The sequence below is a fragment of the Sebastes fasciatus genome, chromosome 1 (genome assembly GCF_043250625.1).
Source record: "Sebastes fasciatus isolate fSebFas1 chromosome 1, fSebFas1.pri, whole genome shotgun sequence".
NCBI classification, from domain to species: domain Eukaryota; kingdom Metazoa; phylum Chordata; class Actinopteri; order Perciformes; family Sebastidae; genus Sebastes; species Sebastes fasciatus.
Window position 1 is genome coordinate 32,275,989 of NC_133795.1, and position 27,389 is coordinate 32,303,377.

At 39.6% G+C, this 27,389-nt stretch overlaps 1 protein-coding gene across 3 annotated transcripts in view; it reads left to right on the forward strand.

Moving 5' to 3' along the window:
- The window catches only part of pparg (peroxisome proliferator-activated receptor gamma), a 38,258-nt gene extending 17,119 nt beyond the window's left edge, over nucleotides 1–21,139 (forward strand). For 2 of the 3 annotated variants that reach the window (XM_074643595.1, XM_074643584.1), the window contains exons 2-9: nucleotides 2,510–2,806; nucleotides 3,171–3,337; nucleotides 8,897–9,035; nucleotides 14,541–14,740; nucleotides 17,661–17,778; nucleotides 17,922–18,115; nucleotides 18,204–18,447; nucleotides 19,732–21,139. In XM_074643595.1, the coding sequence (XP_074499696.1) occupies nucleotides 2,515–2,806; nucleotides 3,171–3,337; nucleotides 8,897–9,035; nucleotides 14,541–14,740; nucleotides 17,661–17,778; nucleotides 17,922–18,115; nucleotides 18,204–18,447; nucleotides 19,732–19,979 (1,602 nt within the window). In that variant the 5' untranslated portion in view covers nucleotides 2,510–2,514 and the 3' untranslated portion in view covers nucleotides 19,980–21,139. The remainder of the gene's footprint in view (nucleotides 1–2,509; nucleotides 2,807–3,170; nucleotides 3,338–8,896; nucleotides 9,036–14,540; nucleotides 14,741–17,660; nucleotides 17,779–17,921; nucleotides 18,116–18,203; nucleotides 18,448–19,731) is intronic. The other variant, XM_074643603.1, reaches the window with a different exon arrangement.
- Nucleotides 21,140–27,389: the final 6,250 nt, after the last annotated feature.

Here is a 27,389-nt window from a genome sequence, read left to right on the forward strand (position 1 = left end):
ATAGAAGTGTAAAAAATAGGCTGCATCAAATTATTCCAAGGGACATATGCAAGGAGGACCCCGGTATATTCTCTGTCTTGTAAGGGGTGTTTGGCTAAAAAAGATTGAGAACCTCTAGTTTAGAAAAAGACACTTTAACAATTAAATACATCAAATAAACAACACATTCTACTAATTTATGCATCACCAAACAACCTTGTAAAAACTTGCCCCTGATTATATAGCCGTGTATGTGGCTTGCTTTCATGTGGACTGCTATTAACTTCTGATGACTGGACTTTGACCATTTTGGCTCACTTCTCTTCAACAATGTCTGACAATCTGAGTTAGATAGTAGAATGACTGAAGAGCTTTCATTCATTTAAATAGCTGAATATCTAGAGGGAGCTGTGTGGTAGAAATCTGTTTCCAAGACGAGGATTAAGCTCATTTTTCATACATTATTCAGGTACATTTATTCATTTTTCTGTAAGTAGCAGAGTTCATTAAAGGATAATTGATGCTGTTGATATACTATATTATTCTTATTGTCAGCAAATCCCATGAAAATACTAAAACCAACAATGAATGATCCTACTGACGAGTATTGTCAACACATCAATGAACCACAAAACTGTGCTTGCTGACATGTTCCTTCATTATGATAAACTTTGGGTACTGTCATTTATTTTGAGTCAATCCCACATGCACCATCCTGCTGCTGTAAATACTTGGTTGTGCTCCGAATCCCCAGCTGAAAATAGTCCCCAATGTTTTATTTATAATTATTTAGCTTCTTTTGAATTAAATAAAAACTATAAATAAAAACTATAAACGTGTGACCTGGTTTTATAGACTTACAGACAGGGTCTGAAATTAGCACCCGCCAAATGCGTGTAAATTGTTGGCAGTGGTGGGTAAAATTGGCAGGCCATCTGCAACTTTGGCAGACAGGGAAAACGCTAGGGATGGGAATAGAGAACCGGTTCCTAGTTGTTCGATTCCTTGGTATCTCATGCCTCTGTGACTATCTATTCCTCTGTATTGATTGTTTCCCAGTTACGCATGCACAATGATGCATACACACGCTGTATCATGTTTCAGTTTGTTTTGGACCGGAGCTAAGGGAAAAAAAGCGATCAACAGCATGGCGCTACTAAACCTGAGGGACGCACCCTATATTTTCCCTGATAGTGCTACACTGTGAACAACAACCCTGTGTTGAAATCAGCAAAAGGAGAGTTAGTAACGTTAGCTGTTAGCAGCAGGTGGGCAGCACAGTCCTGCTTAGTTAAATAACAGAGCTACTAACGTTAACTGAGGTGCCAATGAGTTATTATTATGAGGCGTTCAAACTCTGCTCAGGAAAAAGGACCATTAGGCGAAGGTAAATGTATTGTAATCTTGTAAAATTATGTTTTTGGTGAGAAACTTGAGTAAATCCAGTTGTTTGAAGGAGATGTTTTCACAGTAATATAAAATAGATATTAGAGAGAAAATATGACCTGTTTAAACTCCCAACACTAGCTCTAAGCAGCTTGCCAAGATTTCTTTAATAAAAGCAAATATTTAAATAATCATTTGAATTGTGTGTTTTTATGCAAATAACCACTATAGATGACAATAACAAAGTACAGTACAGTTCTGAGTACAGTACCCTCTCTGCCCCGGAAAATAGGCTCCCCCGAAAGCCAAGGTGTAATTTTGAACATGTCATTTACCATGAATATAATGTTTTTTATGTAAAATATATTGAACATTGAATGACATCAGATCTGAAATGTTATTCCTTCATTTAGCGCAGAGATTTCAAAAGTGGCAGATACATTTTCTGAGTGGCTGCTTACAGATAAGAATGAAATCGCTAGAGGCTGAAAAGGGCTCCAATGTTACAGTAATTATTTTTGGCAGCACAGTTCTTAATTAACAATCAGTAACACATTATTACACTCAGAAGGAGCAGTCCGTTCTTTTCCACCCCACAAGCTAAAATGCTACATCCTTGGCTGCAGACAGACTGAGGCTCAAACAGTCCTGCTCTCTGTGTCCTTTGGTTGGGCAATCACACAGCGAGCCACCCAAACAGCAACAGAGGAAGACGGTGTTTTGAGCAGAAGAGACGCTCCTCAGTGCCAGAGTTCGTCTTGTACTCGCTGTGACACAATCTGCCTCCCTGTTTACCAGATAACAGGCAGGCTGTAGGAATGAGCTGGAGGACCGCGGGTACTCATCGTGGAGTGGAGTGCATTGTTATGTTTTGGGCTTTTCTGAACGGACGTATTTAATCATTAACATTATGTGCAACGCAGCATGTGAGTTTGTCTATATATATTTTCATTGTCATCTTTCTTTCTCCCTTCCTCAGTTTCTCTACTCTTTTTTATCTCATCCCCTCTCTCCAACTTTTCCTCTTCCTCCCCTCCTCTCTCTGGTTCTTCTCGTGTTGTTTTCTTTTAACAAGGCCACTTAGAGTCAACAAAGGATATTGCATCAGCTGTCGCGTCACTGCTTCATCTCTCTCTCTCCACAGTAGACATGGTGGACACCCAGCAGCTCCTAGCCTGGCCTGTTGGATTCAGCCTGAACGCCGTGGACCTGTCAGAGCTGGACGACAGCTCCCACTCCCTCGACATGAAGCATTTGTCCACGTTAGACTACGCCTCCATCTCCTCCTCCTCCATCCCGTCCTCCCTGTCTCCCCCACTCGTATCCTCCGTCTCCTCTGCTGGCATGGCCTATGACCCCAGTCCGCCGCAGAACGAAGAACAACTGACCAACATGGACTACACAAACATGCACAGCTACAGGATGGAGCCGGACGCACACAGTAAGTCCAGTCTGTGTAATGGGTTAACCAGAGATAAAACCTATTATCTAGTTATGCTGATTACTGTAAATGTACACAAAGCTCAGCAGCAACATTACCTTGCAGGAGGAACTGAATCATTTGCTCAAGTTCTCACATAAGAGAGTGTGAAAATGTGAAAATACATCAAAGGTGCCACATTTAAAGGAGAAAATGTATTGATTTGTACTTGTGTGTAAAACATGAGAACAGTTAGCCAGTTAGAGATTACAGGATGCATATCTGAAGAAACCAGGTTTAACCAACTGAGTATTAAAGAGGTGAAGTAAGAAAGTGCCTGCTTGGTGTCCTAATATACCTGCCTGATGATGTTTTTTGCTATCAGATTTGATCAAGCTGGAGCCGGAGTCGCCCCCACAGTACTCTGACAGTCCCGTGTTCTCCAAGCTCCAAGACGACACGTCGCCGGCAGCGCTAAACATCGAGTGTCGCGTGTGTGGAGACAAAGCTTCGGGGTTTCACTATGGCGTCCACGCCTGTGAGGGCTGTAAGGTAGGACCGAAAGATTATCATGAGTAAAGATGAAAATAAGATGTATGAACAAACTGGGGAAGTTTTACGAGGGTTTAATCCCTTATCATTCTGCCCTCTTTTTTTAGAGGGGAAGGGGACGGGGGACAGGGGATGTTCAGGGGTAGAGAAAAAGTCAGCAGTATATGTCACATACTGTAGAAGCGGTGTACATCATCTGAAAGCTGGGAACCATGCATTCTTCGGTGATTGGATGGGGAGTACTTCTGTTCTGGAAACTGCTCAAAAAACCCCTAATTGTTAATCTAAAGAGGAAAGCCATCCATCCTCTGAATGCTCTAGGTCTGTAGTTTGTTGTTGTAAAGTTTCATGAGTCTGTGATTATCCTAGAGGTCACCACAGGTCATTTTATACAGTGAGGTCAAGTTTAAAAAAAATGGTCTCACTAAGTGAAATGGCTACTATGGGGACTAACGTCATCATCACACATGAATACAGTTGGGCTCATTGGATCCACAAGAGTCTCAGCTTTACACTGATAATTTATGTAATTCCAACATTGTTTAGAGACCCCAGAATTCAGAAATATTCAAATACACCACTGCATGCAAGAAACTGCATGGTTTTTGCCCCAAATTGCATGTGGTTATCATAAAGTGGGCATGTCTTTAAAGGGGAGACTCATGGGTACCCATAGAACCCATTTTCATTCACATATCTTGAGGTCAGAGGTCAAGGGACCCCTTTGAAAATGGCCATGCCAGTTTTTCCTCGCCAATATTTATCGTAATTTCGTAGCGTTACTTAGCATTCTTCCAGACAAGCTAGTTTCATATGATACCAGTATCTTCACTCTAGCTTGAAAACTGAGCCTCTGAAACCTCTGAAAGACAGAATAGTGGCTGGGCCTGCCGACGGGCCGTCACAGTGTTAAAGGGTTAAAACAGTAGATTGCATCAGACTACTTTTGCCTGCAATTAACAAATAATTTGATTATCAAATAATCTGCTGATTATTTCCTATTAATTCAGGTAACTTGGCTTGTTTTGTACGACCAACAGTTCAAAACCCAAAGAAGTGCAATTTACTATCCCAAAAGTCAATGAAAAGCAGAAAATCCCCACAATTATGAGGCTGGAACTAACTTATGTTGCAATCAGTTATCAAAATAGTTGCAGATTAATTTTCTGTGGATTTCAGCTCTACATGTGCACATCACACTGAGCAGACTGCCTTCTGCGCTGTGGGGCTTCAGACATCTCAAACTTGAAATTGCTTTACAACCAGCAGGGCTCTGCTGTCATATTATTGTTCAGTTTAAAAGAGGAATTGTTTGGACAAAATCATTTTTTTTCTCTTTATTATTATTATTATTATTTTTTTTATATATATATACTGGCCACCAATTATTTGAGAGATTCATATTATGGCTTAAATTGCAGTGACAGCAGTGGATGATGAAATGAATGCTGCTCTCAAAAAGTAATGCTCAAGATTAAAAGAAAAAAAATTGACAGTCATACCACCCGAGAGTCTGTTCAGGAAACGGTAATGCGTCTAACAACTAATGCTGTGAAGTGTTAAGTTTTGTTTCTCTGCCAGTTTTCCTTTTTCTATCACCATGTGTCACTCTCAGGTGAGACATGTTGGTGGAATAAATAATTCTATTATGCATTTGTTCATCTTTTTGATGTCTGTCACGTTAACCACAAGCCCCATACATTTTCCGCTTAGCGAGGGCTCAACACGGGCTTGCGCTTCTAGACACGCACACCCAGCCACTCTGTTTGCCTGTCAGTATAGAGTATAAATAACTAATAGGGTGTGGGGGAGGGTTTACACATATTTCCATTTTCTTTGAAACATTGATGTATTATAAGAAGAGATGCTTTAAATTGTGACATTGTCCTTCAAAGACATGTGAGATGGATTTCCAGAAACAGCAGCAGTACTACGTATGTTTTTTTCCAATTTGGTTTCAAGAAGTTACTTAGAGACTTAAGACTCATCTACCTTTTGAAAATAGATACAACATAATCTTATATGTTTTTATTTATTGACATTATATAAATCAAAACCTTCACTCTGATACCATCAAAGAAAAAAGAAACCTTGACCTGCACTGAACGACCATAAAAATATAATCCACCTGTATGATGCAACTCAATGCAATACAACAGACAACATTACTTAAAGGATAAGTCTGGTGATATTCTCTCCATTTTTCTTATTGTCAACAAATGTATTGATCTTACTAACAAGTACTTCCTGTGTAGTCAAAGCTTGATGTTTCTTATTCCTCCAAAAAAAGTTAACACACCAGTGAGCCACACGGTTACACTGGATGACATGTTTCTTTACTACCATGAATGTGGGCACTGTGGTTTATTTTGGCTCTACCTCACATACACCAGCCTGCTGCCATAAATACAGTACCTGCCAGCAAACCAAAGCCCAAGTTTCAAGTAATTTATTGTTATAATGCACAACAATTACAGAGAAGCAGTGGTTGCCAATAAAAATCTGAAATCTCAGGCTCCCTCCAACAATGCTCATTAAAGAGGACCTATTATGCTTATATTCAGGTTCCTACTTGTATTTGGGGTTTTCTTCTGGAACACGTTTACTTGATTTAATGTTCAAAAAACGCTTTCTTTTTCTCATACCGGCTGTGCTGCAGCACCTCTTTTCACCCTCTTGTCTGAAACGCTCTGTTTGAGCTCCTTGGTCAGCTGGCCTACTCTGTTGTGATTGGTCAACCGAACCAAACTCTTTTGACTCCGCTTCACCTCCACTCTAACTAGCTTCCTTTGAGGGCGTGCCAAACTAGCCGCTAGGCAAACTATGTTACTTGGTGACATCACCACGTCACAGAAGAAAAGGCGGGACTTCAAGCAAGGCATTTCAGGAGAAGTGTTTCTGTGGGAGTAACTCCTTTGGCGTGGACTTTGGGCTTTGTAACTTTGCAGACCTTTTACATGCACAAAAAACTATACATGTATAACACACCAAAGGAAAGGGAGAAAAGCACAAAAGCATAATAAGTCGTCTTTAAATATGTATGTAAAAAGAAAATCACAGAAGTAAAAGAGAAGAATCTAAGACATAAAATAATGCAGAAGTTAAAATAAAGGTATAAAATATAACATATATATATAAATATATAGAATAATATATACTGTACTTGTGGTAGATAGGTGAACAGTAATTGCAAAATGAATAAACTGTAATGTAAACAGGAATGTAGTAAATGTATGTATATGTAATGAAAAGTAATAAATATATCCAGTATACATATGTATTGGCTAAATGTAGTATCCAACAAATACAGTATTTACTCCTGTTTGAGTAAACTGTTTCTTAAAACTACAGTTAGATCAGGGCAACCTCTAGCTCAACCGGTATATAGGCTGAGTCCTTGGCAGTGACCCGGGTTTGATTCCGACCCGCCGCCATTTGCTGCATGTCACCACCTCTCTCTCCCCTTTCCTGTCATTCTCCAGCTGCTCGAATAAAGGCAATACAAAACCCTAAAAAATAATCTTTAAAAAACTACAGTAAGATTTTCATGTTTCGTAGGAATGAACCATCTTAGAGCCACAGACACGGCAGGGAAGTCAGAAAGTATTGAGACATGGACTAACTCATTGTTGGTTTTGGTTTTTCATGGAATTTGTTGACATAAGTAAAATACAGAATATCACCAGCCATATCCCTTATTATAATACAACACGACCACTAACTACAGCCTTGATCATGACCACAGGGTTGAATCAGCACCTCTCTGACACCGTCAGGACTGTTGTGTTGGATTTACTACAAGGCACAAGGCGTTTAGTTCAAGTCATACTGTACCTTCAGAGGCTGAATGAAGGTAAAGTACAGTAGTCATTGTTCTGCTAAAGTCTCAGGGGAGACTCACCAGAAGAGGGGGTCAGCCAAGCAGGCAAACACTTAATTGTTTCATAACAGAAAACATTCTTTATTGAGGTGGAGCCTTGACCCCCTTTAACTTCCTCCTTCTTTAAATAACCTACGATTAAAAAAGGAACATCTGTGGATCACAGGAATGCAGATGCCAAACACACCGGCCTTCACGTAGTACAAGTCCAGATGTGGATTTGTGTGCTTACAAAAAAAACAAAACTCAAATGCTATTCTCCATTGTAAAACGCCCTCAGGTTTGTCTCTTTGTGTCTATTCAATTCATTTTTCCATTAGCTGTCTTAGTCAGCAGCAGAGTCAACCACCACAACCATCAACAATCCTGTGACTGCGTGTAGGAGTGTTTGCCGGCAGTTTGACGGGCTACATAGTTACTTGCTGAGATAAGCACAAGTCTTATGGCTCCTTTGGTCCTAAGGTTGAAAACATCAAAGCACAAATCCACCCTGAATCACAATCTGCTTTTAAACACACTCGTAGGCAGTATGATTGACTTCATCAGATTAGAATGAACCATGAATCTAATCTGCATCTATCAGTCAATAGATGCTCTGTGGAGCTACTCCACCAACCAGAAACTTTAATCAGATGATAAATATTGAAGTAGAAAATGTAAAAACTAGGACTGTCAATAGATTAAAATATTTAATCGTGATTAATCGCACATTTTTTTCTGTTCAAAATGTACATTAAAAGGAGATTTGTCAATTATTTAATACTCTTATCAACATGGGAGTGGGCAAATATGCTGCTTTATGCAAATGTATGTATATATTTATTATTGGAAATCAATTAACAACACAAAATAATGACAAATATTAATCAGAAACCCTCACAGGTACTGCATTTAGCATAAAAACATATGCTTAAATCATAACATGGCAAACTGCAGCCCAACAGACAACAACAGCTGTCAGTGTGTCAGTGTGCTGACTTGACTAAGACTTGCCCCAAACTGCATGTGATTATCATAAAGTGGGCATGTCTGTAAAGGGGAGACTCGTGGGTACCCAGAGAACCCATTTTCATTCACATATCTTGAGGTCAGAGGTCAAGGCACCCCTTTGAAAATGGCTATGACAGTTTTTTCCGCCAGAATTTAGCGTAAATTTGGAGCGTTATTTAACCTCATTCGCAACAAGCTAGTATGACATTGTTGGTACCAATGGATTCCTCAGGTTTTCTAGTTTCATGATACCAGTATCTTCACTCTAGCTTTAAAACTGAGCAAGTTGTGTTAATGTGTTAAAGAAATTTGTGGCGTTAAAACTAATTTGCGTTAACGCGTTTTTATCGCATTAACTTTGACAGTAAAAACTAAAGAAAAAGTGGATCTCTTCTGAACATAATCAATTGTCATTTCATCTTTTCTCTTTTCTGTCGCACCTTCTCCTGTCTTGTCCCAACTATAATACAGATACAAGTTTCTTATCTGCATTTATAAGGCACATACAGTGCTAGAAAAAGATTTCTTCTTTACTTGTGTCTTATCATACTTTTATTGTCTTATATAAATAAATAAGTAAATGCATAACTCTCTCAATTCTTAGAAAAGGATCAGAATTAGCAGTGTAGAGCAAATGTAACAAAGTGGGATAATGTAGTGACGTTATTGTTTCTCTTTCTTTCTCGTAGGGTTTCTTCAGACGCACAATCAGGTTAAAGTTGGTGTACGATCACTGTGATCTTCACTGTCGCATTCACAAGAAGTCCCGCAACAAATGCCAATACTGTCGCTTCCAGAAGTGTCTCAATGTCGGCATGTCACACAACGGTAAGATACTGTGCGCCTTTTATAATCACAGTATGTATTATTTGCTTGATTCTTCTTCTTTTTTAGGTTAAACTTGCGTGTGAAATGAACAGATGTTTTTGTTTTCATGCCTTCAGACACGAATGAGCACTCCATTTACGCTCACTATAAATAAGCAGCAGGGTTTAAAAGGTTGATTCTTCTTTGATATTGTGGCTCAGGAAACACCTCCTTGCAGGCCAAGTCTTCTGCCTCTGATGCCCTCTGAGAACAGCAGTCACATTTTCACCACACTGCTGCCAATTCGGTCTTTTGGGGCGTGGTATGCAGGGACTCGACACAACTGCCTTATATGTTGCCAGTTACTTCCTCTGTGGTGTTCAACCTGTATCATATGTTTCAGTTCCCATCGCTCGTGCAATGTACCTGCAACCCCAACAGCATGATTCAAAAATGGATTTGGTCGAAGGATAACTTTAACCAGATTATTTACAGCTTTATCTTTTTATCGGCACATTAATAAGCATTGTTATAAATGTGCCAGAGATAGACAAACACCCTTTTTTCATCTGTGGTCGCTCGCCAAATATTTCATAGTCACGTTAAAAATACAATAAGATTAGGGGTGCCGCTGTAGCTCACCTGGTAGAGAGGACGCTCCATGTACCAAGGCTGAGTTCTTACCGCAGCGGCCCGGGGTTTGAATCTGACCTGTGGCCCTTTGCTGCATGTCATCACCTCTCTCTCTCCCCCTTTCTATACTATCTTTGTCACTATAAATTCAGGCATAAAAGCTAAAAGAAAAAAAAAAAATCTTTAAAAATACAATAAGATTAAAATGAAAACAGTCACTGAAATACATTATAAGCATGCAGTAAAGATATAATTCAGAACATCATTATGATACATACAATTTACAAATAATTGCTATTATAGTTTTTTAGTGATTACACAACGCCCTTTGTGCACACACTGTTAATATAGCATTAAATAAAATGTTCAAATTTAAACTTTGTTTAAAAAAAACAATCAAATGAAAGTAGCAACTCCACAAGTACACGCCTTGCTCAGCAGTGGTACACCCACATACTGTAGGTTTCACCTATACAGTACAGGCCAGATCAGGGTAGAGATCAGGCGGAAACCATTGTGGAAGTGCCTTAAACTTGCGTTCTTTCTAACAGCCAGCAGGGGGCGACTCCTCTGGTTGCAAAAAGAAGTCTGATTGTATAGAAGTCTATGAGAAAATGAGCCTACTTCTCACTTGATTTAATACCTCAGTAAGCATTGTAAACATGAGTTCAAGTCTTCTTCAATACAGCATGATGTTCATTTAGTAAATTATGGTCCCATTTAGAGTTAAATAGACCATAAAGCAGGGGATGCTTTAGGGCGCGGCTACCTTGTGATTGACAGGTCCAGCCACTTGTCCAGTCTGGGAGTTGTCCGTGTTTTCACCTTACAACTTTAACCCTTTCACTATGTGTTTTCAGTTCATGAAAGTTAATTATAACATTGCCAAAATGCCAAACTCGAGACTTCAAAACGGCTGTCCACAAACCAATGGGTGACGTCAAGGTGACTACGTCCACTTCTTGTATAGTCTGTGGTAGAGACTACGTAGTGGTAACATAGTTTATTTGTTTTAACTTATTTGAACGTTGGCCTCCGTATAGTTCATGCCATGCTAAAAGCTATCAGACAGACAGCGCCCCATAAGCTCACATGTAAAATATGTAGTTAAGTACGGTACGGTATGGTATGATAGTGCCATTTGTTCTTTGCCCTCGCCCGTGTCTGTTCAGCTGTAAAATTATTTTGTTTTTTTAGCCTTTGTTGGCCACTGGAGCGCATCAATGGGCACATCTGTAGTCCGTTTTTATATGACGTGCTGACGCCGCCCCCTCACCCAGGTGAGTTTCAGCGTGGACCTGATGAATGTTCGGGCGTGCACAGGTTGTGCTTGATTGACATCTCCCTGACTCTCCTGTTCATTTTGTTGCACCTGTTAGGGTGGGACAACTTGCAGCGTTCACTCTTTTGATATATGAACTTTAGTGATCCATGAAAATTCTCAGCATAGTTTCGCACCACTTGAGTCACAACAAACGTGCTTCTCAGTCTGCACTGAAAAACCCAGAGTGTACACAAGACCTCTAGTCCCCATCTACTCAATCATATACAGTATTTATATGGTGCTATATATTTTTTTTTTTTTTTATTTATATATCTATTTATCTCATTCCATTCTCATAACCCATATATCACTCCTCTTTCTCATTATGTTTGTGCACTGCTGTTGGAGATACTGTCACTTACGTTTACACACAATCCTCATTTTCATATGTATATGGTACTAAATTTAATTTTATTTATGTCATCACTTTTTATCTTACAACTTATTGTCATTTTATCTTATCATTATATTATCATATGCATTTCATTGTTCCGTTGATCCTGTGTTAACCTTCATATGACAATTAAAACTGAACTGAACTGTTGTAATATACGCTCAGCAGTTTACTTTATGGTGAGCATGGACTGAGATTCAGGACGCTTATGAAACATCATCATTTCGCGTCTTCACTGACAGGTGTAGAGTCACATCACTGTTGATTTTTGCATCTATAAAAGAGCATTGCATTGTGGGATTGTTTGTAGAAAGTAGTCTACATGCACTGGACACTACTTTTTTGTTTCATTGTGGGAATCTTTAGGGCACGGCAAAAATGGGGCTTAATCTGCACAGTGTCTGCCCAGCTTAAGACGTCCATTCTAGTTGAAATGCATGTTGGTCGATTACAAATACTACAACCTCTGCCTTTAAGACGCAGCATTGCAATTTGAGTTGGCTGAGGGACTTTAAGGCCCTGTGATATGCACTGAAGTCTTTCAGCTAAAGTGAGCATACCAATTTTTCTTTTCTCAGAAGATTTTTGCCTTTTATAGTTTCTAAATGTCTTCATTGTTTTTCAAACATGGATGAGTTAAACTGTCTCAACAGCATAACTGCTTTATATTTACAGTATGATACTAGCATCTACAGCACTACACTTAGTTAATACAAAACTATATTGTTTTTTTCTCGTCTCCTGCCACTTTCTCTCTCTCCCCCTCTTCCTGCCTCCTCCTTCCTTTATATCACTCTGATGTTATTTTATGAGGTACAGCCGGTTCTTTGAAAGTTTGCTCTCGGTGGGTTTTTTAATTTATCAATGATTGACATTTCAGAGCACACAGACCACAACTGATTTCTCTAACCTGCTGTGTCACCACTGTTGGCTCGTTGCCAGTATGTGGTAGGGCCACTTTAGTTTGTCTTCATTTGCTTACGGTGTGCATTCATCACACGGTCAGCATTACACAATCACATACACTGCTATACTATACGCTCACTATACAATGCTCAGTAGAGGCTGAGCACAGGCTTGAATGGAGGATAATTAATGACTTCCACTAACAGAAAAAAAAGAGGGTTTAGCCATTTTGAAACTTAGCATCAACTTTCAGTTAGACTACAAAGAACATTTTCCCCACATTTATCATCAAACCTAGATTACAATCATACCTTTGTCAAGTGTTATGCCATTAATATATGATAATCTAATCATTTATAACTTTAGTAATGGAAAATCAATTGGAAAATAAGTTCAGTCTTTCATCGAAAGAAATAGATCCACTTTTGAAAAAGTGGTGTACCTGTTTTTATAATCAATAAGGAAGCTAAATAGAAAATTCTATTTAATTAATTTTATTTTTATATAGCGTCGAATCATAACAGAAGTTATTTCGAGACGCTTTTTATATATAGCAGGTCTAGACCGTAATCTATGGTTTAGAGACCCAACAAGAGATCCCCCATGAGCATTGCATTGTTATGGTAATGCACTGTGGCCAGGAAAACTCCCCGTTCCCTCGACCGGTTGGGTTTTGAGAGAGAGAGAGAGAGAGAGAGAAGGGGTGGGAGAAGGAGAGAGGGAGAGTTGCAAAGCAACCACAATAATAGCACAGCAGCTGTAAGAACTAATACAAATAGAACTACTAACAAAAATCAATTGCAGTGGATGTAAAAGAGTGATAATACAGGAATTAATAGCTGTAATAATAATAGAAATACTACTAATAATAAAAAGGCTGATAATAATGATGGTAGCAGTGGGTGTCAAGCAGCCAGCAGATGCATCCACGATCCAGGTGTAACCCCGATCCATGGATACCTGCGAGACGAGGAAGCACAAAGACTCCGGGGAAGAAAAATGTTAGACATTCCAGTAAAAAGTGCCATTAATACAATGTAAAGTTATGAATACAATTAAATTTCAAACAGCATCCGTAGATTTGGCAAACCTTTGTTGGGTATATGTAAATGCACGTTGTAATATAACCTGCAGCGACAGGTGGAGAAGGGAGGAGAACGGAGACTTGTGTAAATGTATGAGATAGTTTTTCAGGTTTGGCAGTGAGCAATAAAAACATAATTACCAATAAAAATACATAAACGTATTATTAAAGAGAACTACATTTTGTAATTGCTTGATGAGACACGCCTCATAAAATAACATCAAGAACAATTGTTGTGTGTTGTTGCCAGTGGATCTGAATGATGGCATGAGCTGTGACTCATTTGTAGAAGTTGTCTAAGCAGTGATTACATGTCCTTTAAAATTCAGAAATCTTTGATTTCTTTAGTGAGTCCCAAAAATATTCTTGAGCAAAACAAACATTTGTTCTGAACTGAATTCTCCCATATTTGAATGTCATTTATTCTTCATGTTTTTTGCTTCTGTATTCAGTGATACGGTGTTTGTTTACTTTAGATAGCAGGTCGATCTGATTCATTGATCCCTGTCCAAATATTAGAGATGTGATAAAGAAATGAAACAATCATGGCGTCAGTTGCTCACTCACCAGCGTCAGAGTAGAAATAAAGTGAATAGTTTTGTAACATTTTGGCAGCAAGAGGTCACAATAAAAAACAATACTACTAGGGCTGTTTTATTTCTTATTGTGAAAATCACATAGGCCTATGTATATATGCATTCATTGCAACATCACGTTAGCATAAACAAGCTTATCAGCTTTGCGTTGCAGGAGTTTAATTCTGAATTTTAGAGGTCATATAAAATGGCTTTGAAATTATATATTTTGTCAACGGTTTGATAAAAAATAGGGTTTTGGGAGCATGGGGTAACATCAGGGTTGTGACTTGAAGGTAAAATGTACACAGGTGTTAGTCTTCACTGATGTTTTAGATTTTTGGGGTTTTGGATGTGAGGAAGATTACACTGAGGATTTGTTGATTACCTTGAAAATGTCAAGAAATATCTTCCACAACAGAGGGACTGTACATTTAATGTTTTGTGTATGTCATGTGCATGCATGTGTTTATCTGTGTGGTTATTCTTGCTTAAAGTATGTTTCTTTATGTGCTCTTAAATACAGTATCTGCCTGCCAACCCCTGGCTCTTGTGTGTCCATTTGTGCTCTAACGTGTGTTCCTGTCTGTCTGTCTGTTTCCTTTCCCAGCCATTCGCTTTGGCCGAATGCCCCAGGCTGAGAAGGAGAAACTGCTGGCTGAGTTCTCATCTGACGCGGTGCACATGCACCCGGAGGCGGCAGATCTGAGGGCTTTGGCCCGGCATCTGTACGAGGCCTATCTGAAAAACTTCCCCCTCACCAAGGCCAAGGCCAGGGCCATCCTCTCTGGGAAGACCGGAGACAACGTGGTAAGCAGCACTGCCTTAATTCTACTTTACCTCTATTTATTTGTGTATATACAGTATAATGGTGGGGGAGTGCTGCATATTGCCTGCATAAGCATATTATCTCATGACATGAGATTGTGTTCATTTTTGTCATGACTCATTGACACAAAAAAGCCTTCTTGGCAATGAAACATGTATCTTCACTTACACATGCATTATATCACAGAATTACCAAAATTTTTCTCCCATGTGCAGCCTTGAGTTTTAAATGAAACAAGCAGTTTCTCAGGGAAAAACGATGGCAATACAAGTTTGAAGTGAAGGAGGAGTTTAGAAGCTTAAAACCTAAATGGTTCAAACTTTTCAACTCACTGCACGTGTCAACATTTGTTTTGCCACGCTCAGTTTAGTTCAGTTGAGGTCTTTTCAGGTTATTATTTCAGCTCCAACAGGAAAAGTGGATTTTCTGGTTTCTGCGTGTCTTGGCTGTTATAAAACACCTCAGATTACAGTGGTCAAGCTATGCAACGTGATATATACAGTAAAGCCTTCAACACTGCTACTCAACAAGTCAAACTAATTTATTAAGACATTTGGTAATTTACACAAGTGGACTGTAGGAAAATGTGTTGGCCAAAAGCATGAAAATGTGTTTTTGTATGTAAGGTTTTGAGATATTGAATCTCAGTATTCAAAAGAGACCTAATCAGGAAGTCCACATCAACTGAATTGCAAGTGGCAGACAAAAGAAAACTTTAATAATGATGGACAGTGTGTTTCTGGTGATGACTTCAGTATTGTGGCCTATCTCAAAATAACCGACATCATACTGTTATTAAAGGCATCATCATCAAAATCACTGAAGATTCATCTTCCTCCATATTTTCAATATGTTTTGATAACTTAAGTCTGGTTGAAATAAATCTATTTTAATATTACAGTACTAAATAATGGCCCAATCTGACCAACTGACAGTTAGAACCAAACACACGGATCAAGCACTTAAAAATAAATTTACATTTAATTAAATTATTGTTCTGATGTGAATAGTGTGCGATGAACAATGAAAATGAGGGTGCAAATTAGCCAAAATGCACTAATTACAGCTCCTGTCCTCCATGGTAATTATAATGATTACTATCATTGTTGTTATTATTGGCTCTACAACTGATGAGCAAACCTTTTCTGTTGCTTCTCTCTCTCTCTCTGTAAAGTCAGATGAGTTCAAGGCCACTCCGCCTCTCTTTCGTCTGTTGTTTTGACTGTTCATCATAGCGATAGCAGCCAAATAACCCTGAATTATCTGTTGGTTTTAGGAAGTCTTGGGTTATTTACTAAACCCCAGCGAACATCCTGAAACAAATTGGGAGTCAATGATTTTATCTTTTGTAGAATATTTACATGTTTTAACATGTGGGGCCTTGATATGAGTTGTTGTAATCAACGTTTAACTCCACCAGCACTCCAGACCCACCATCAGAGGTGAAGGAAGAAGGCTCTTTTTCTGCTAAATTAGTTTGACAGAGAACACTTTGTACAATGGATTAGACAGTAAATGTGAATAGCTGTGATGGACCATCTTGGCTACAAGTAGCAATTACTGAGTAATGACAAGTGATGAAAATGTAGCTTAACAATAGCACAAGCAGTGGCATTGACCACGAATAGTTAAGTTTAGGCATTGACCTTAAACAGTTAAGGTTAGGTATTGACATTGAATGGTTATGGTTGGGCATTGACCTTAAATAGTATAGGTTAAGCATTGACTTTAAACATTTAAGGTTAAGGTTAGGCATTGACCTTAAATAGTTAAGCTTAAACATTGATCTTGAAAGGTTAGGCATTGACCCTGAATAGTTAAGGTTAGGCATTGACCTTAAATAGTTAAGGTTAGGCATTGACCCTGAATAGTTAAGGTTAGGCATTGACCTTAAATAGTTAAGGTTAGGCATTGACCTTAAATAGTTAAGGTTAGGCATTGACCCTGAATAGTTAAGGTTAGGCATTGACCCTGAATAGTTAAGGTTAAGCATTGATCTCGAATGATTAAGGTTAGGATAGGTCGTTGGGCAGCGAGTCTCGTGAGAATTTTTGCATGTTTACGCAACTTGGGGGTTACCTTCTAGACACGACCGCAGAAAAGGGCTATAGCAAATGTCAGCAAATGTCTGTTATAGAGCAACATCTAGCTAAAGTTAGCTAACATTAGCTATCTTTGACTACTGTTCACCAATTATGTCTGTGGCACCAAAACCCCCTGAGTGTACTGAATAGAGCAAGGGTGTTTTAATCCTTATGAATTCAACTTTTCATGTATAAGAGAATGAATATGCTATTTTTTCTTTCAAAAGTTACATAGTCATGCTTTAAATGATTTCATTTCAAAACTGGCAGCCCTGAACTTCCATACAAACGCTGCACATACTGTAAACCAATAGATTAATGCACAGGCAGCACATATACATCTATTTCCATCACTCACATAAGAACGTCATTTCATAATGTTTTGTGAGGATTGTTGGCTGTAATTCCCTGTAAAGATGTCCCGTTATTCATTTCACCGCTATGAAAAAGGAAGATTTAAGCATATGAATGGTACCATTCATCATTCAGGCCGGTGCATGTCTTTGCCAGTGTTTTAAGAGCGACTTTAACTTAGTTATGCTTCATTTACCTGGAAATGGTGTTTTTGTCTGCCTCTGCCTGCAGCAAAGATTTATTTACTTTGTCCATCAGACGTATGAGATATGCGCTGTTTGCTTTGCAGGTCTGATGAATGAGCCATGACCAAAGTGCATAAGCAGTATATGTGATTACATCTGTAGCTCACATGTCCTCAGAAGACCTATGGGGAGCTGATGCTGTTTCTTTTTCTTTGTTTCTTCCTTTTCTTCTTCCCACAAATTCCTCTTCATCCATATTCTTTCTTCTCTACCTACAGCCTTTTGTCATCCATGACATGAAGTCTCTAATGGAAGGAGAGCAGTTTATTAATTGTAGGCAGATACCCATCCAGGAGCAACAGCAGCAGACATCCGCCCTAACAGCTGGATTTGGAGGTTAGAAATACAAAATACTCATTGTCATGATGTGGAGATGCTATCAAGCCTGTTTGCAAATCGTTTTCTTTCCTATCATTGTCTATTCATCAATCAATATAACCCGATAATTAAATTATCATCTCACAATGTTACCGGTTTAGGTATCACAGGAGCTCATCCGGGGTCAGAGTATGGCTTTTTGGGAATGACGAGCATCAGCGGACAGGCACCGTCAGACGCTTTGGAGCTGCGTTTCTTCCACAGCTGTCAATCACGTTCGGCCGAAGCAGTGAGAGAAGTGACAGAGTTCGCCAAGAATATCCCGGGATTCATCGATCTGGATCTCAATGATCAGGTGAGACTCGCATGAATACTGCTGCTTGTCCATTCTGTCACTCAAATCCGTACATACTTGTACCATCAACCCTTTACCCTTCTCCCAGGTAACTTTGCTGAAGTACGGTGTGATCGAGGTCTTAATCATCATGATGTCGCCTCTGATGAACAAAGACGGGACCCTGATCTCCTACGGACAGATCTTCATGACGCGGGAGTTCCTCAAGAGTCTCAGGAAACCTTTCTGTCAAATGATGGAACCAAAGTTTGAGTTCTCAGTCAAGTTCAACACGCTGGAGCTGGACGACAGCGACATGGCGCTGTTTCTGGCTGTCATTATCCTCAGCGGGGGTGAGTGTTTTTAGTTTTGTTTTGGTTTTTTTTTTTCCCACAGGATATGCTGTTGGTGTCATAGATCATAGTAGCCTTGTCTTCGTAGTCTTAAAGGAATAATTCTATTACACTCTGTCCATTAATATGAAGCTGCAGCCACGAGAGAGTTAGCTTAAGTTACGTGTTAGCTTTAGAGTCGCTATGCTCAGAGGTAGAGCAGGTCGTCCACCAATCGGAAGGTCGGCGGTTCGATCCCCGGCTCCTCCAGTCGTTCAATTGTTCTCAATGAGGAGAGAAAAAGGCACTACACTGAGCTTTTTTCTGAGCGCGTCCAGTTGAAATCTCTGAACTTCAGAAAGGTGCAGGTGAGATAAGTAAAAGATAAAGTAGGTGAGGTTTCACAATCACACGGGTGATTGAGAGTCACTAAACTTTGCTTGTTTCTTCATGTTTTTCCATTGTTATTGATGATTTATATTATATATATATATTAAAAAGAAAAGCACTGGAGAAAGAGGAATAAAGGTGTTTGTACTTGTCATCACTCTAATGTCTTAAATAGTATTTTTTTTAGGAACTAGTGGTTTAAAATCTAATCGTTGAATGCCTGTGTAACAGCAAACCAGACCAACCTCACTCAGCTCTATATTGGTTAGCGTGTGGCCACTTGATAAAAGTCTGTCCTTGAACCTGATGAGGATGCAAAATCAAACATTTAAGTCAATTATTAACGTAAATGACTCAGATTATAGCTTGAAATAAAGATAAGAAGGCTTTTGTAAATAACAATAATACAGCTCGGTCGGGTAACAGCTCGGGGACGGCTAAATTAAATGCTTTTCAGCAAACAGAAATGTTGAACTAATAGATACTTAAAGGTCCGGTGTGTAGGATATCAGGGATCTATTAGCGGAAATGGAATACAATATTCATAACTGTGTTTTCATTAGTGTATAATCACCTGAAACTAAGAATTGTTGTGTTTAGCTTAGAATGAGCCCTTCATATCTACATATGGAGCGGGTCCTCTTCACCGAGTCCACTATGTTGCTCCGCCATGTTTCTACAGTAGCCCAGAGCGCACAAACCAAACACTGGCTTTAGAGAGACTTTCACGTTTTTACATTACGTGAAGGCCACCGTAGACAAGCTTGTAAAGGGATGAATGAACGCAGGGTCATTCAGTTGGTTTCAATTAGCAACCCCACCGCTAGATGCCACTAAATCCTACACACTGGTCCTTTAATGTGTCACCAGAGAAATGTCACTGATGTATCCTCCCTGTCTCTGTGACCCGTCCAGACCGCCCCGGCCTGCTGAACGTGAAGCCCATCGAGCAGCTTCAGGAGACGGTGCTCCATTCGCTGGAGCTGCAGCTGAAGCTAAATCACCCGGACTCTCTGCAACTGTTCGCCAAGCTGCTCCAGAAAATGACTGACCTGCGTCAGATCGTCACCGACCACGTCCACCTCATACAGCTGCTGAAGAAGACGGAGGTGGACATGTGCTTGCACCCACTGCTGCAGGAGATCATGAAGGACTTGTATTAGAATTCGGCAGGAGAAAAAAAAGACAAGCAGAGAACAGAGATTTTATTTTTAAAATCACGACTTGTGAAATTATAATGATGAAGCACTTTGTGCTGCCGGTGTGTTGAAATAAAGGGAGGTTGCCAGACTGGCTGACTGAAATTGAGAAAGAGATGAGGAAGAACAGGAAAAGAGAAATCAAGGAAAGAGACAGAATCTGAGTATTTGATCTTGTCTAGACAGCAGCATGTGAATAACTTGTGGCGCACAGTCATTTAGCCACTGCTGAGCGTGGACGTTTTGCGAACGAGTGGGCTGCCAACTTAAACACGAAACTACCACCTATTGCAGCGATCGGGACGAGCGTCTGTGACTAACTGAAAGAGCGTGTTCTTATTGGCAAGCTGAAGCTTAAAATGGCGAGTGCTCAACACAGCCTGCCTCAAGTGCCTTCAGGAGAAATCACTGTGAATATTCTAACACAGTGTGTTGTTCATGTGCAGCTTATCTACATGTTGCGTTACAACCGTCACAGGCAGCAGCAGCAGCAGCAGCAGCAGCAGCAGCAGCACCAGCAGCGTGTACGTGCTTCAATACCTCTGTGAAGGCACACAAATGCATGAATGCTGACGCGCACACGCACGAAACAATGCACAGACAGTCATTTTCTGTTTTGGCATCAGGGTGCTATCTCTTTTTAATCAGCTTTATCCAAATCAGATTATTGCCTGTAACATATTTTAGACTCGGCCACCTGCAGAAACTGTGAGAAAGTGTGAAGCCAACGAAAGGCACATTACCATGACAATGTTTGTGTAAAAAAAATGAAAAAATATATGCCATATTGTGCCTTTTAAGAATTGCTGTTTGACTTTTTTTTTGTTGAATTAATGCCATTTAAAAATATATATATATATTTTACATATGTATAATATATATTCATGTGTATTATTTTTGTATGGATGAAATTGTCTGTCAAACACACTTTTCAAATTCTTAAAAAGTGGTTGAGTTATAATTTTTACTATGAAATTATTTTTTATCTATGCAAAGTGTCTGATCAATCAGATGTTGTAGTTTTTTTGGGGGGGGTGGGGGGGCATAGGGATTGGATTAATACCAGTGGGGGGGTAAAAAGAAATTTGCTGTAAATAAAATATTTTCTAACTTTTTATTCGAAATCTGTCTCTTGTGTGAAAAAAACATTTCCTAATAATGTCTTTCTTGAAAGCATTCCAGTCACCCTGACTCTGGAAATGTGTTTTGCAGTCATTACATCAGCTGTCCTCAGCGTCTCTTACCAAACACACACACCCTGTTGGAACGATTGCAACATCTGAACTCTGGTGAACCGTGCCAGAAAACCAAAGTCTGTGGATCAAGTCTGTCAGCAAGCGGGGAGGTGGTTTTATTATTTTAAGAGTTTACATTTTTTTGGGGCTTTTTTTTTAAGGGGGCACTAGCTTTTGTGATCATTTACAGAGAGACCTGAGAGGAAACAGGATAGAGAGGAGAAAGCATGTATTAACAAGGTCAGAGTAAAACTCAGGACATCACAATGTAGCCCACTGAGACATCAGGTCACCTCAACACACGGCGCAGGTTCGTTGACACTGAGCCATGGTGTCAGGCTTTTTGCCAAGTTACAAGTCTTTCAGTGCACAAACTCACAGTAGATGCTCGGCTTCGTATGAGGGATATACTGTACGCTCAATAAAATCCACCATTAGGATCAAACTCTACAAATGTTAGGATCAGTGGAAATTTGATATTAGTCATTGTTTCATGGCTTTGTTGAATACTCAATTCTGATAGGTCAATTGCAGCGTTCTACAGTCTGTTATTTCTTTATAGCTGACCGCTGCTAGGGACGCAGTTCTGATGTCGGACACTAGGACCATTTTTATGTCAAATTATTGATTTATTAAACCTGCAGTAGGCAAAATATTTTTGGCATCATTTGGCAAAAATTCCACAATAACCTTTCAGCATATTGTAATTCAAGTGTTCCGAGAGAAAACTAGACTTCTGCACCTCCTCATGACTCTGTTTTCAGGCTTTAAAAAATCTAGCCTGTGACGGGAGACTTTGACCAATCACAGGTCATTTCAGAGAGAGAGAGCGTTCCTATTGGCTGTTCATTCAAAGGAGGCAGCTGTCAATCACTCGCCAACTCCGATCAAATGGTCAAACTAGGCAGCGCTGATCAAATATGAATCAATATTCTGTTACTGTAATGCCTATTTCTCTCCTCAAATGTTTTCAGAAACATCTTGTAGTGCACTGTTTAGCTGTAAAATGAGAACGTTTGCTCCGGCTGGTGGGCGGTGCTTGGTATTTCCTCAACTGATCTCAACATGGCTGTCGGGCCACAAACTTTTGATCGGAGTTTGTGAGTGACTGACGGCTGCTCAGAGACGGCAGGCTCCAGGTTGGCTCTGATTGGTTGTTTTCCTCTGGTCTGTGAAATCTTGCAGATGCCATGTTTTATAAAAATAACTTTTTAAATCATATTTGTTCCAATTCTACCTACCGCTGTTTTAAGGAAATAGCCGTGTAATAAGCGGGATAATGTACAGCGAGCCGGTCATTATCGTGAAATAAACCCCCTCAGGGCGATGCAAGATGCATTGTGGCATCGCCCTGTTGGGGTTTATTTCACAACAATGACCGGCTCGCTGTACATTATCCCTTACTTAGGACACATTTCAGTTGATTGCAATCTGTAACCTCACCACTAGATACCATCACCAGATCCTACACATTGCACCTTTAATACAAGAAATATAGCCACTTTAAATCATAATTTTTCCTTCTTTGGTGACTCATACTTACATCACACAGGTTGTCTTAATAAAGATGCCACATTATACCCACTTCTGCTCCTCATTCGATTCATCAGAAACAAGTCATCTGATATTACAACATGTAAGAATTCAAATGTTTTGAAATGGGAGGGTAAAAGACGCCTGGTTGCCTCAGGGCAGTGATGAGGTGTTCTTTGTGTTCCCCTTTCTTTATATATCTGTCGGGGTCTTTTTCTCGGGTTAAAAGGACAAACAAAAATGATGGTAACAATAAGATCTGATGGGGAATAAGAGGGATGTAGCAAAAAAGTAAAAAGGAGAAAATATGAGAGAAGGAAGGAACCAGGCCGTGAGAATGTAGCAGATTAAGGAGAAGTTTGGCCCCTAAAAATAAGCCTTTGAGTTGGCGGATGATGGCGGGGTGGATGGGGAGGGGGGTTTCTGGCTCTGACCCGGATGGTCCTCTTGGATGGTTGATGATGATGGTAATTAAATGTGTTCTTTATGTCGAGTCAGCATATCCTCACTTTGTTACGGCCGGTCTCTGCTGACCAAACCCTGCCAAGATTCCCGAGCTAATCTGCCAAATAATATTCATAAAGTATATTTCTGCAGTTGTCCATCCGCACAGAGCCAAGTCCAAAGATAGCGACTGTGATTTACACAAGGAAGTATTGTTTTAGTTTGAGCTCCTTTAAGAAACTTTTTTTATTCTCTTTTGTTTTAGTATCGGAAAGGAATTTTACTCCCACCGGGGTGTGAAATCTGAGATGTGTGTGTGTTTGTCCTTGAACAAGCCTTGTTTCTGAAGTGATACACCTGCCGTTATAAGACCAATATAGTTCTGGGGAAATAGTTGTGTTTAATCTGGTGTTTATATAGAAAACACATGGGGAATTTATATCATGGCACTTCATGTTCTAGTGAGATCTACAGGAAAACATTTCCGACTTAGAAGAAATAATGTAGATACTCAGGTTTAGTGCTGGCCAGGGATATATTTTACACGATAAAACTATCAAGCAAAAATAAGTGTGGCTCGATGTACCAGATTTTCAGCATGTCACTGAGAATTGATGTTGTAAATTGTGGATTATTCATTGGCACGGAAAGGTGAAAGTGTCTTCTTTCTTCCTCTAATCCTACAATAATGATAACGCCTATGGTATAAAGTCAACTTGCATAAATACATAGGCTACAGGAAGTGTGAATTTTACAATTTGAACATGTAAGTAGAGCATCAATTCACCACATTTTACACACCTCCTCTTTAAGTACAGAATTAAATTGGCTTTGTTTAACTGAGATTATTCAAAGGGGATTTATTATGCTTTTGTGCTTTTTCACTATAAATATATATATATATATATATATATATATAAACAAAGCTAGTCCGAGCGGAGCTGGAGTGGAGTCCAAAGAGTTTGGTTCAGTCACAACAGTGGACCAGCTGACCAATCAGAGCAGACTGGGCTTTGCGGGGCAGGCGCTCAAACGGAGCGTTTCAAACAGAGGGTGAAAAGAGGTGCTTCAGCACAGCCGGTGTGAGAAAAATAAAGCGTTTTTTGAAGATTAAATCATGTAATCATGTTCTGGTAGAAACCCCAAATACAAATATGCACCTCAAAATAAACATAATAGGTCTTCTTTAACAGGTGCTAATTCACTGGATTGGATTTATGGGTAACTGATAGAACCCAACATGAATACAACTAGTAGTCTTAATATGAACATGAGTAGGTGTAAAAATAACGAACCTTCTGTTCTGTACACTGTACAAATGTTCTTGTGACATAATGTGTCGCCACATTTTTCCACCCACCCACCAACATTTTTCAGACATTGTGTGTAACTGGCATCCCGTCACTTTTGACAGGTGGATATTTTCCAGGTGATTCACTCATTCACTCGCTCTTTAACACCGTTAATTGAGTAAGTGCAATATGTTGCAATGTGACCTAATTTCTTAAGCTGTTCTGTCATATGACTGAAATGAGGCCATTGCTGGTGAACATACGGCACATCATTCCTGATTTGTTTGGTCAAGTGAAAGGATTTTTATTTTTAGTCTCTCAATAATTGTTCCTATGCCTACAGACACACACACTGCCTAGAGACGACAACATTTTAAAACATTTTAAAACATCATGTCTGCACCAGCGTGCAAACTCCAGGTCTGAGAAGTGAAGCCAATGCAGATGTGCCTTAAACCAGCAGGGGGCGACTCCTCTGGTTGCAAAAAGAAGTCTGATTGTATAGAAGTCTATGAGAAAATGAGCCTACTTCTCACTTGATTTATTACCTCAGTAAACATTGTAACATGAGTTTATGGTCTCAATCGCTAGTTTCAAGTCTTCTTCAATACAGAATGATGTTCATTTAGTAAATTATGGTCCCATTTAGAGTCAAATAGACCATAAAGCAGGGGATGCTTTAGGGCGGGGCTACCTTGTGATTAACAGGTTGCTACCACAGTGTTTTCCAGTATGGGAGTTGTCTGTGTTTTTGTCTTTAGCCCTTTCACAGTGTGTTTTCAGTTCATGAGAGTTAATTATAACCTTTTTTGTCACCTAAAACTGTCTTATTCAGCGTTCGGTTGTACTTAGCTCCACCCTCTCGTCTCACTTCTGGCAACAGCCAGAAACCAAGATGGCGACGGCCAAAATGATGAACTTGAGGCTTCAAAACAGCAGTCCACAAACCAATGGGTGACGTCATGGTGACTACGTCCACTTCTTATATACAGTCTATGGTCTGTACCTACATATGAAGATATAAATCAGTTAACAGTTAGTGACCTTAAGAGGTGCAGGTAGGTGGATTTCTAACTAACCATCTCCTGTCTCCAGACCTGTATTTAAAGGACAAATGTGAGAGGACATCGATCTTCTCATCTATATCTCGACAAAAAAGTTTATAATGCTGCCTGCACAACATTGTCACTATCTCATATGAATCACAGTCTCATGCATTTTTTTCTCACAAACTCAGCTCTAACCGGTAACTGCCAGTTTGCCTGTTGTGCTCAGATTGATGATGCCTTTCTGTGTCACTCTGGAGGAGTCTTAAAGCCTTTCTCACAGAGAATGTATGCTGATCATCGGTCCTATGTAGCCTACTTTCCCAAATATGTAGAAACTGAATGGACTCTGCCCTAAGTTTCAATCTGGGAAGAATGGCTAAAATGTGTCTTTAGGGAGAGCCTGGCAGTAGACTGGTAAAAGTAGACCAAAGATTCGACACTAGTTTTAGAGTAAAAAGGGACAGAGCTTCATCTATTTTCTGTTTTGTTTCTCGACGTTAGTGACGAGGTGGAAAAAAACACACATTGGCACTTGCGTGTTGATCAAGCTTTATTTGTGAAGTCTGTTTCCTGCAAACAGATGCACTTGACTGCACACTGTTTAGCAGATCAGATTACAATACATTTTATTTGGGACACAGTAAGAATATCAATCCATTATTCTGGACTAAAGTGATCAGTAATATATATTGTTAGATAGACCGCCCTGGTGTTCTGTAAAATAGTGTAACATCTCCCTCTGCAGCATGGAAACAACTACTGTACCTCACAACAGGGACATTTTCCTCTGCCTGAGCCAAACCAAACCACACTGTGTCACGCTGCGGTGACCTGGCCTCACATCCTCTGACTTACTGATATGAACCCAGCAGATCAGTCCTCCTGAGGTGTGATGACGGCTCAGGAATGAGTTGATCATTTGGAGGGCGGAGGTTCAGGTCGAGGATGGATCGCAATCAGCATGCAGGAGTGAATATCTACACATCAATCTGAGAATATTACAGATTGTCCACAAACATACATCGACTCGGAGGAGTTGCAGCACTTCCTCTGTGGCTGTTGTATTGTTTCAGCTGGTTTGGGCTAAAGAGGGAGAGGAACAATAGAGGCCAATAACAATAATGTAGCTGTCAGGACTGTGAGGGAGGCAAGGTCGCTGAGGTGATACAGTAAACAGGCCAGCCCAATGCCTTCCTTAATTCCTTAAGTGAATGAAGAAGAAGTTAAAGTTGGACTTAAAGTAATAATGAGTAACTAATATTGTTAGGAAAGGTTGATCAGCTTTTGGCCTTTAAGAGGGAATTGGATCAACACAGGATAAAATTAAAATTAAGTATTATAATTAGGGCTGGCAATCGATTAAAATACTTAATTGCGATTAATCGCATGATTGTTCACGATTATTGCGATTAATTGCAAATTAATCACACATTTTTATATCTTTTCAAAACGTACCTTAAAGGGAGATTTGTCAAGTATTTAACACTCTATCAACAAATATGCTGCTTTATGCAAATATATGTATTTATTTATTATTAGCATAAATAATATGTTCAAATCATAACATGGCAAACTGCAGCCCAACAGGCAACAACAGCTGTCAGTGTGTCAGTGTGCTGACTTGACTATGACTTGCCCTTTGAAAATCGCCATGCCAGTTTTTCCTCGTCAAAATTTAGCGTAAATTTGGAGCGTATTTTAACCTCCTCCGTGACAAGCATGGTTGGTACCAATGGGTCCCTTAGGTTTTCTAGTTTCATATGATTCACTCTAGCTTAAAACTGAGCCCACTACAACCTAAAAATCGCAAGTTGACGAATT